Source organism: Trichoplax adhaerens, genomic scaffold (genome assembly GCF_000150275.1).
Source record: "Trichoplax adhaerens TRIADscaffold_2 genomic scaffold, whole genome shotgun sequence".
NCBI classification, from domain to species: Eukaryota; Metazoa; Placozoa; class Uniplacotomia; order Trichoplacea; family Trichoplacidae; genus Trichoplax; species Trichoplax adhaerens.
In genome coordinates, this window is record NW_002060944.1 from 1,448,504 (window position 1) to 1,459,791 (window position 11,288).

The window sequence follows — 11,288 nt, forward strand, 5'->3', positions numbered from 1 at the left end:
GAAAATCGAACAAATCCGCAATTGAACAAGGAAATAACTTGATTAAATTGCCGAAATTTAGTTCAATCAATGTATTTATTTTATTTAGTAATTTTACTTCGGTATTTACACGTTTAAGTATATCAGGAGTTATAATTTTATCTCGTATACCGCTTCTACTTTAAGATAATAGTCAACTTTGGCAGAGTATTCTCTTGTCAATGAATAGCCAACCATACACTTGTACTTTACACTTACGAACTATCTACTTTAATTATTAATTATGGACATCAGTAACAATCTAGCAAGGTATCCTGATTGGCAATGAATAATAAATCATTCATTAGGCGCTTTACATTAAAGTGACTTTGTCTGGCGTCATCGCACGCTTGGATTAAGTTGTGGTAGTTGGTGCTCATTATTTTTTCAAAAAATTCATTGCACGTTAAGTGATTATCTGGCTCTGTCTTGATACGATCGTCGAATTCTCTATAATATGGAAGATAGTAATTACAATGAATAAAACCATAAGATATAAAATTTTATAAAGTAACCAGGAATAAACCTTAATTGCTCAGTAATTGCAGCTTTAGAATCTGCCAATAGGTCAAGATTCAATTTAGTTTGCAGAGATAATAGTATAGCACAACTCTCCTGCCGGATGACAACATCGCAGTCCTCTATTGCATCCTGAAGTGCAATAGCACACCCGCTAAGTACCAGTGATAATATAATCTTACTATTATGACTAGTTATAGTGTAATGTTTCGCTGTAGCCTCAGTACAACTTTCTTGCCAGTGTCGCTCAATAAATGCTTTCCAAAACAAAAGTCCGCGTCTTTTAACTTCCCAGTCTAAATCATGGCAGCTTTGACGTAGAGTACTAGTAATATTACCTGTTGCACAATTACAACCAAGAAATAAATACTGCGAGATGTCAAACCGCTTTATATTCGATACAGTTGAATTACATAACAAAAGAATTCATAATAATGTTAATGTACATACTTTCATTTCTTAATACGTTTATAATATCTTGAGCTGTCTCACTTGCACAATTGCCTACATCTTTTAATATAAATCCATACTTGAAGCATTGAATCACAAGATCGATTGCACTGCGTCTTGCTAAAGCTTCCGTATCATTTAATATAATTTGAAAAACTGCATCAGAAATCTATAAAAGATTAAGATTAGAGTCACAAGATGCTAAGGAGATATCGTTTGCAAGGCATGTTATCCATAAGGATATGATACCTTATTTTCTTTGAACACTGGATCTAGATCATCAGGTTTAGAGATAGCACTGCATAGCTGGCACATAGAATTTAACGCCGATGCTTTAACGAATCCTTCATCATCATTTGAGAGTTTCCAAATTTTTTCAACCAGATCACCATTGATTACTTGCTGGTATATTTCTTTGTTTCCTTAAAATATAAATTTACAACTATTGATCATGAGAGTCAGCTATTTTTCACTATTCAAAATTTATTAACCTTTTGCCTTTATAAATACACTCATTGCTAAGGCTATCCCAGAATCTCTTACTTCCCACCTTGCGTCGTCCAAGGCACAAGATATACAATGCAGTAAGTTGCATCCTTCGTTACTATTAAAAATGGCTTCAGTAGAGGAAAAGGTAATAGTTAACACACCTACTATGCATATCATTGATTTATTCATGATAACTCAATTGTAAATCTATAGAATACATATATTATTGTGCTACATTAAAAGGTTACCCTGATTGCTGCTAATTCTATATGTATCTAACAGTAAGATAATTTCATCATCGTTTAACTCTAACAAGATTTCCGATAACAGATTCAAGCTTTTAATTAAGATCTAGAAGGGATACGAAAAATTAAATTAAATAAAAATAATCAATAGCAATTACAAAAGGTACTTTACGCACCGCCTCCTCTAGATCAATTTGGTTGATAGCGGCTAATATAACATAGACAGGGTCAATTGCTTCACCTAATTAAAATAATATACAGTATTACATCATCTCCATTAAGCAAGAAGTTCACATTATAATCGAAAATATGCAATCAAAAATAACATATTCTAGAGAGCTAACATCAGAAATTTTTAAGAAGTTGTGCACTATACCTAACAAGGGGCAAAATGGTAGTTGCGATTGTCGGATGATTTTAATTTGTTTAATAGAATGAGATACAAAATCTAATGCAGCCCTCGCAATTTTTATACTGCCAGTAATATTATCATTAACTTTACTAATTGTTTCTTTAGTTAACAACGACGGACAACTACACAAGGCGAACAGTACGACGACAGAATTAATCCATGTTGCCGAAACTAGATCTTGGTAACCCTAACAGAAAACAAAAATTTAAATGTCTTTTTCTTACAAGAGGTTTGCAAAAATATTCGTTCAACCTTAACGATATAAATACATTTCATAGGTTTATACTTCAAAGGTACTTCATTTACCATATTAAATAAATAAATAATGGACTCTATGGAATGACAAACTATTGCAGCCTGCGACTGTGCTTTTCCTAAAGAAACGGTTGTTAGGATGGAATCCAAATGTTTTTGGAGTGCCGATAATTGCTACGCACAAAATAGAAAAAAAACAATTAAAAGGTAATTCACTACAGTCATTGCAGAATAATATCTAATTCGTTTCCTGTAATTAAATATTATAAAGGGATAAATGGCTAACATTTGATTATTCGCAATACATACATCTGCCAATATAGGCGCTTTTAAAATATCCAAAGAAATGTCAATAGATCTTTCTAAGCTAACATCTTGTTCATCCCTAGTGAACATCCCATACATAACCAAATGTAGAGGACGGTAGAGGATCTCAGATAGAAGCTTTGGATTGCATATTGATAATTCCCTACGCGGTAGGAGGCATCAAGGTTACACAAACTAATAAATGAACATGGAAGCATTCGATATTCGAATTGGTTACCTAGGAACTGCATTGTTGTAGAACGATAACGACGCACACAACTGCATTCCAGTTGTAATAAAACCTCTACGGTACAGTGCTAATGGCATCGACAACCATGTAGTGGCAAGAAGATTGTTCGAATGATTGTCATGTTTGTGGTTTAATTTGCTACGATCTGAATTGACAAACGCATTCCAATTTAAATCCCATGATCTGAAATAAGGCAGATTACAAGCAGAATTAATATGTATGATCATCATTTACAGTCAAAAGTATAAGCACTACTATGAATAAATAGTTTGATATCTAACAATAAGGATATACAATAAGTGCATGTATACAAATAGAATATAATCATTACGTAATAAATTTGCTGCAAATATTCTTGAATATTGATGTTACTTGATTGCACGCTACAAAATCTCCGGTATGTAGAATATGGTGAATACAGCATCCAAGTGTAGGAAAACTGTTCAAAATTAGATGTAAACCTTGTTCATCAGCTAATGCAAGATAATCCACTATGATTGCTATTGCTGACAACTGACTATCAATACTAGCCAAAGATAGCTTAGACTGGGTAAGCAAGTTGCTGATTTCATTGATTACGTCATTATAATATTGCAAATCCATAGGTTCTTGATCACAGCTGTGCTCTTGAAAATGATGTCTACCGTGCCACAATAGATATTGGACAACAAAGTTAATCGCACTCTTCATAACAAATATACTATCATCACCAAGCGCAGACAAGCCAACCGTTACCATATCTATGAGACAAACCAAAAGTATTCAAGTAACATGTATAAATCTAGCGAGTAGAAATGTTGGCAAGATCTACCGTATACATGATACCCATAGCAGCCATAATTGCGTATCTACAGATTTCGAGGCAGACATTACATAAACAAAGTCTCGTACAGTACAATAGGCAACACTTTGTCATCGTGAAGGATTGCATCCTGCCACTGACAGATTTGATTACCAAAGTTTAATTGATTAATTCTCAAGTTATTGAAAGGTCAGAGCAAAGATAATTTCGATGTAAATCAGATATGAAAAGTCTTTCGGTGTAGTAAATTCGCATTAAATTTTACTTGATAAAAAATTATCAGTATCAAGCGCGTTGAATTGTAGTTGTATGTGTAAACTGATAGACTTACAGATGCTAACATAGCAATCAATGTTGAATTATTTATTAAAATTTGAATACAGGAAATAGCTGTGAATGCAAACGTAGCAGTATAATAAAGTATTTGCGAACAGGTAGATTCTATTTTATATGGTAATCAATTTATGATAGCGTCATCAATTTGCACCCTTCAAAGTAGTTGAATTATATATAGCCTTACTAATCTACTAAATTTTAGACAGGATTGAATTTATAACTATAATTCAAAATTCATTATGTGATAACTATTGTAGGGTCGTTGGTGCCGTTTTATAGTACTGTATAGTGCAGCTCTTGATATTCTACAATGCTTTTAAAGCACATAAATTAATTCCATCAGACTATCAATCGGTTTAAACAACTTATCCTAGCAATTTCATGACATGATGTTATTATTATAATCAGCTATTTTCCATAAGCTATTATTTCATGCATTCATTGCATCGATGAAATTGCATTTATTATCAACATACCTTTAGCAACAATCCAGTTAAAACTTCGACGACAAGGTATTAAATTATTGGCTGCTTTAAAATATGCATCCCGAACGGTAGCTGACTTCCAACTAGATTGTGAAGGCATGGAAGCCAACAAATCGAGTAGATTATATTGCCTTAGATTTTGCATACGTTGGAAATAGAAAGGCCATGCAGCTAACATGCCTATCAGTCTTATAGCGAAAGCTGTAATAACTGCCTTATCTTGGTCTAGGCTATCATAAATAAATTGCAAGATCCAATCTTGGCCCAGTCTTTCAACCTGTATTTCACAGCGACATACAGTAGATAACCATGATAACAATTTTTCAACTGATGTATCATCAATAAAACGGCTAGGATCGCGCATAAAGGAATTTAGTACAGCCTTTAGCAGGTTGATATGCTCATCATCCAATTGCATTAACTCCATTGCAATGTCGCATTTATGTACATCAATCACCCATCAATTTTGTGCTTGACCTTATAATCAATCGCGCAATTTTAAATTAAAAATTGAAGCTTAATAAGAAATCAACCTAAAGTTACTATTGCATTAGGATATATACATTAATTATTATTACTTATCTTTACCTGTATGGGCGAAACCTTTAGCTTGGAGCTTGCGTTTGCTGGGCAAAACTTCAATTAATTCTAGTACAGTACTTGCAAGGTAGCTGTCTACAGTCCACACACCGTGCCTAGACTGTAGAATCTAGTGTACTGTACAGTACAGTACTGTATTGTACTGTACACTGTACTGTACTTTGCTTGCTCTCAATACTGTACTGTATACTGTAGTATTGCACTACCAACTGACAAGTTTGTTTACTCACAGTAAATAGAATAGGAAGAGTAATTGCAACAACTAATCATTTCAAAATTTCTGTAAGGGTAGGCCGAAAGTGATCTTATTTACCTCAACTAGATTATGTTTCAATCGCCATCAGGAATAAAATACTATAGCAACTCCTCTACCATAATTATACTACTTGAATCGTCTTTCAAAGACATGCAAACTTCATCAAAAGACTCAGCTCCTTTGTTTATATACAAAAGGTTATATCTATCTCTCAAGGAAGCATCGGTGGTTCAGTGGTAGAATTCTCGCCTGCCACGCGGGAGGCCCGGGTTCGATTCCCGGCCGATGCAACTTACTTTTTTTTTTTCTTGCTTCTTTTTGGACTGCAGCCACATCGAATGAAATTAATAATTAATGAATTCATTCGATTAATTTTGCAAGAATTTGAGGTTATTCGTTAATAAATGCAGCCACTACACGATACAATACTGTATTGCACCTACACTAACTGCATGTAATACATGTCATCTAGATTCTTTAGTACAAAAACTACGGATGCAGCAACAGGAACCTTTCTTCACTATTCCCTGACAGCAACCACGTTTTGAAGTGCAGCAAATAGTAAAATGATTTTGTAAAATAAGATATATATGTCACGGACAATGTATATACAGTATAACACCTGTAACTTTAAGCGGCTCGTAGCAATATAAAAATGAGGGCCAACTCGCAGTCTTACAGTATACAGTACTTGCTTTTTACTATCGATAGGCATAATCATGGACTACTAAATTTACGGTGATTTTATTAGGTCACAGCGTAATCTATGATTTACGCACAGCATTAGCCTCCATATTGACTGTGGATAGCAAAAATCGCGTTTTTCAGAGATAAGAGAGGCTGTACTTTACGCTCCTATGATATACAAATTCCCAAATGTATCAATAGAAGCATCAAAATTTGCCGTAGCAATAAACTGCAATGAGATACTTTCATGATCAAATTTTATTTTACTTTGGCCAAATGAGTCAGTAGAAACATCGAAATTTCCAGAAGCGATAAACTGCAATGTTTCCAATGAGATGCTTTCATGATCAAATTTTATTTTACTTTGGCCAAATGAGTCAATAGAAGCATCGAAATTTCCCGTAGCGATAAACTGCAATGTTTCCAGTGCGATGCTTTCATGATCAAATTTTATTTTACTTTATTAGCCTGACACTGAGCTAACGAATTCACCTTGAATGCATACTCACAAAAATCATCGGTTTACGATAACACACTTTAGTTAATATCAGTTAGTTTACTTTGCATTTGTTAAAACTAGTTCACACGAACTACTGTACAAATTGAGTTTTGAATAGCGTTATCCAGTGAGTATTAAATTATTACTACTATGTAGTTACTGTACATTATGAAATGATTTAAATTATGTTGCTCTTACTGTCGCTAAGAATTTAATCGCACAGTAAGTCACAGATGAAGCCAGAATCAAAGCACTCCGCAACTAATGCATATCCAATTTTATAGATAGATAAGCGTATATAGCCCCAAAAATTAATTTAGTGTCATTTTATGCATTGCATTCAAAGTTTTCAGTTGAATGTGCAATCAAATACAGTCTATTTTGCTACATTCATAGAATAGCAGTCAATAAACTGTACAGTACATCTATTATGTAGTTAGTATACTTTGCATTAGACTACAACAAAAAACGAATTGTATACCTCAATCTACTTTACTCATTTTTTCACGAACACCCTTTGATGATGGCTTAATTAAACTTAGCGTTATCATTATTATTGAAAAAATGTGACCCCAATAATATAAAGAACCACTCACGGTTACTGTATTATCTATATCAAGAAAAATAAATCCTAAGCTGCTATATTCATACAATCTAATAGCGACAAAATTGGCTACAAAATGAAAGGCTTTGGAGCTGAAGGAACCACGAAAGTATGGCGAAAAAAAGGATAAAAAGCGATCTTGCCCAAGAGTACATAATAGAGTTGTCATAAAACTAAAGTAATAACCAGCACGAATTCCATGCCAAAACGCACTAACGATAAAGAGTAAAACCAACCTGCAATTGATATTAATAAGAACGTCAGTGTACAGTATATTTAAAAAAGCATGAAAATAATCTTTCATGTTTGTACTAATGTTTTGCAAAGCAAATATAGTTTTTATCTATTGTAGTATACCGTATTCTCACTATATTCTTGCTATCTTTGAATTAACTAATACAACCCATAGCGAAATAGATTTTTAAAACATACCTGATAATATCGGGTAAACCTCGCAACCAATAACGGTAAATAAATGCAGATAACCACCACTGAACTGTCATATTCCAATAACGCATGGCTGGTCTTAATGTTGTTCCGGTTTCAATTTGGTAAATATCAAGATTGTAGACTGTTTCAAAATTATATTGATCATTCTTACTGGTATTATCATCCAATGCAATCGTTGGACCAGCACCAGGACGAGGTTTAGTAGCCTCAGGGTAAGCTCCTAATGTTGCTATGACACAAGCACTTTCAGCTAGTGCCCAACCGATATAAAATCGAAATCGAAATGCAATAAAATGAACTAACACATAAAATAATTTATCAAAGATAGTGCTATTATAAAATTCTTCCGATATGATATAAGCTGATCGATAGTTGCCAAGAGATAGTGAGATACCCACCAAGATAGGTACCCAACGCAATCTCTTCATTGCTGGCCACAGTACCTCAATCTGTCCTGCGTTTGGATTATCGATCATATCTTTGTAAACACGATATTGGAAATAAGGACCAGACAATAATCCACAATAGCAATATCCATATGATAAAAAATCGAACAATGAAGGTAAGGATTTGATGGGTAATCCAGGCAACTTGTTTACAACCACTGATTCAGTTTTCCTCAAGTGCCAAAAGTGCACATCAAACGCTATACTAGCCATCTACAGCAAAATATATTGTAGTTATTGGCAATTTAAAAACACATTCTTTAGAATTGCAAATTAAATTTTTAGAATTTTATAACACTAGTTCAGTATAATTAGAATGCCACGCTAACATAGTACCAACGTATCGTTACAAATTTAAAATCACATCCATTTTACGCTTATGTCGGCATTTACTATTAGCAATTTTTTAACTGTGACGTAGCGGCATTATTGCAGAGGATAACACGGCTGACGATATATTTATTGGTATATACAGTACTGTAAAACGAGAACTGTTATACATTTTTGAAATTGAAGTACGGTACCAGTCTATACACACTACTTTAGTTAGTTATCTGAAGATAAATAAATCAAGGAAGATTACCAACCGGAATAACGAATGAACGATATGCTCAATGTTGCTAGTATTGTACGGTATGATAACACTTGGCCAAGGACCTTTGAGCAGTCCCTGTCTCGGCTAATGCTATTGCCTTTTGGCACAAGCTGATTTGCCAACCGTACCTTAATTGTCAGTATTAGCTGTATGGCGTTAGAATGGTTGCATGGTTTTGGTAAGCCAAAATAATGTGCTATTCGGAAGAATAGTAAATACAAAAACGAATACAAAAATCCTAGCGTATGGCAGTACCTAGAATGATATTGAAAAGAATCAATTTTAAGTGATATTATAAAGCGTACACTTATTGGTACGATGAAATCATTTCCAACAGTTCAAAAAATTGTTTGAATTAACAGCGACTAAGCGTATCTGATCCAAGTGGGTCATATCCCAAATTAAATTGTACTTCATAATTTCTAATTACTGTCGAAAATGTAGCATTAGTCATCTTTTAGCAAGACTTGTCGACTCACCGATAGGGTGCAAAACGACAGATGATGTAAGTGCCTAGTATAGTGACAAATGAATGAACAACATCGAATCCTATCGTAGCTATTGCTATGGATAAACCGATGGCAAAAGTCAACCACTGCCGATGGACAGCACTCTGCACATTTTTAATCAAAAAGCCAATAGGTATAGACACCAGAAGTAATGAAACATAGATAATATCGTCTGGAGACATGACCAATATCGTTTGATCGCCACACCGCTAATCAGGAGTTAATAATATGATGAACACTAGTAAAGTACAAAACGTGTCAAAACGCCAGATCACCGAATTTCGCTACAGCATAGAAGCAACATTAAGTCAAAATGAGTCTTCTCCGTAGTAGAGTACTATGCTACTGTTCATAAAACTGATGCAAATTGATCATATACATCTTGTGAATAAGTAAGTTCAAAATTTTGATGTTGTACAGCTTTAGAAAACAGAAATTCTCGATGCACTTGCAGGTCAAAACGAAAATCGATATGGTAGCAGACGCTTAATGGGTCGGATGGAGGCGATCGCTAGTTTGAAGAACAGACTCGCAGTATACTGTATAGTAATATATAACAACATTAGTAATGCGATGATGACGTTTCAAATGCTCAGTCATTCAGAGACATGGCATTTACTGTTATGCATGCTAAGCTACGTATGAGACAGTGTATATCACACAGTATAGACCCTAAAACGATGTTTTAATTCAGAGTCTGCACGGTACTGTTCATCTTCTACCGCATCATAACGATTTGCAGTACCACTGCTCTCATTGATTCTCGTAGGTATAAATGTGTTCCATGAAAACAGATTTCTCAATCCATGCAAAATACGTCAATGTATCTGCCAATTTCAACTATGTACACTACGATTCTAATTGTAATTTACTACTAGAACGTTAAAATAGTCTATACAGATACGCATAGTCATAACGAAACGACCTGGCGATACTGCACCTTTAGGCCTTTGCATCCAAATAAACCTTGCTACGATAAAGTAAATCTATATTCGTTTAAACAGACGCTTGCTATATTTGGTCAATTTCAATATCTTCAGAGCGCCATTGCTCTACGTATAGTTAACTATACATCTTGTCGCAGATGTAAAAGCTTTAATATCTTTCCATGTTAGAACTATACGAAGATGCAAAAATTGAGCCAGAAGACTGAGCTATAATGGTAATCAATACAGTTTCGGCCAATGGTTATAAAAATATTCTTATAGGCAGTCAACATGTTATAATAAGGTTTCAGGAATCAAATAATGATTAATATCTTGCATAATGTGAAAAAAAAACATTCAAATTATGATGAAAAATATTGAGACAATATATAACAAACTATCTTGACAAAATAAGCATATATATTAATGAACATCATTAATTACGATCCAGGACTGATTAAATAAAATAGTATGATTGAATAATTAAACGTTAATTCTAAAATCAGTTATATTATTATTTTCAGCATATGAATAAATAAATTCTTTTCAAATTTATACTGTCAGTACGAAAAATTGAGTCCTTAATACACGATCACACCATGCCCCTAAATAAGGCCCTTATAATAAAAAATGATACATTTTTTCTCTGCAAGCTTACGCGTACATGTCAAATCACATAAACAATAATAAACCCTTAAGTTATAATCATGCAATTGCATTTTCATTCCTTGATAAACACTTAAGTGATTCAGTCTTGCCATATGTTGCTAAATTTGGTTCTGAAGATGGTTCCATTAATGATGCAAGGTCATGATTGGAAGTCCCACCTAATGAATGCGATCTAGGTTCAACAGTAAAGTCACATTCTGAATCGAAACTATCACTAGATTCAATCGTATTAAGCATTTCACCACCCTGACGAAATAAATCTATACCCATAGGTTGAATAGGTCGTTGATTCAACTTTTTGGGATTATCCACACTTAAGCACGGCTTGAAACTCTGCTGTGATTTAACCTTTCGTAGTATTTTGCCTTGAGAAGTGTCTGTAGACTTTAAATCATTAACGGAAGATCGTAAATTCATCCCCACAGAGTTCTCAATTCCATTGCTGATAAATCCATCAGCTTCAGGGACACAACATTCATT

General features: G+C 33.9%; 2 protein-coding genes across 2 annotated transcripts; both read right to left on the reverse strand.

Annotated features, from left to right (window-relative positions):
• Positions 1–489: 489 nt before the first annotated feature.
• Positions 490–4,994, reverse strand: TRIADDRAFT_52997 (uncharacterized protein; the record flags this gene model as incomplete). Its single annotated transcript, XM_002109735.1, has 9 exons — positions 490–875; positions 988–1,156; positions 1,237–1,409; positions 1,725–1,827; positions 1,898–1,962; positions 2,098–2,320; positions 2,698–2,857; positions 3,456–3,684; positions 4,559–4,994. 9 exons carry the CDS (start codon positions 4,992–4,994, stop codon positions 490–492), a joined length of 1,944 nt encoding a protein of 647 aa, XP_002109771.1.
• A 2,097-nt stretch (positions 4,995–7,091) lies between these two features.
• Positions 7,092–9,395, reverse strand: TRIADDRAFT_21100 (uncharacterized protein; the record flags this gene model as incomplete). The annotated part of the gene is made up of 4 exons (XM_002109736.1): positions 7,092–7,449; positions 7,673–8,322; positions 8,833–8,959; positions 9,184–9,395. The coding sequence occupies 4 exons, from the start codon at positions 9,393–9,395 to the stop codon at positions 7,092–7,094; spliced, it is 1,347 nt and encodes a 448-aa protein (XP_002109772.1).
• Between the last annotated feature and the right edge of the window lie 1,893 nt (positions 9,396–11,288).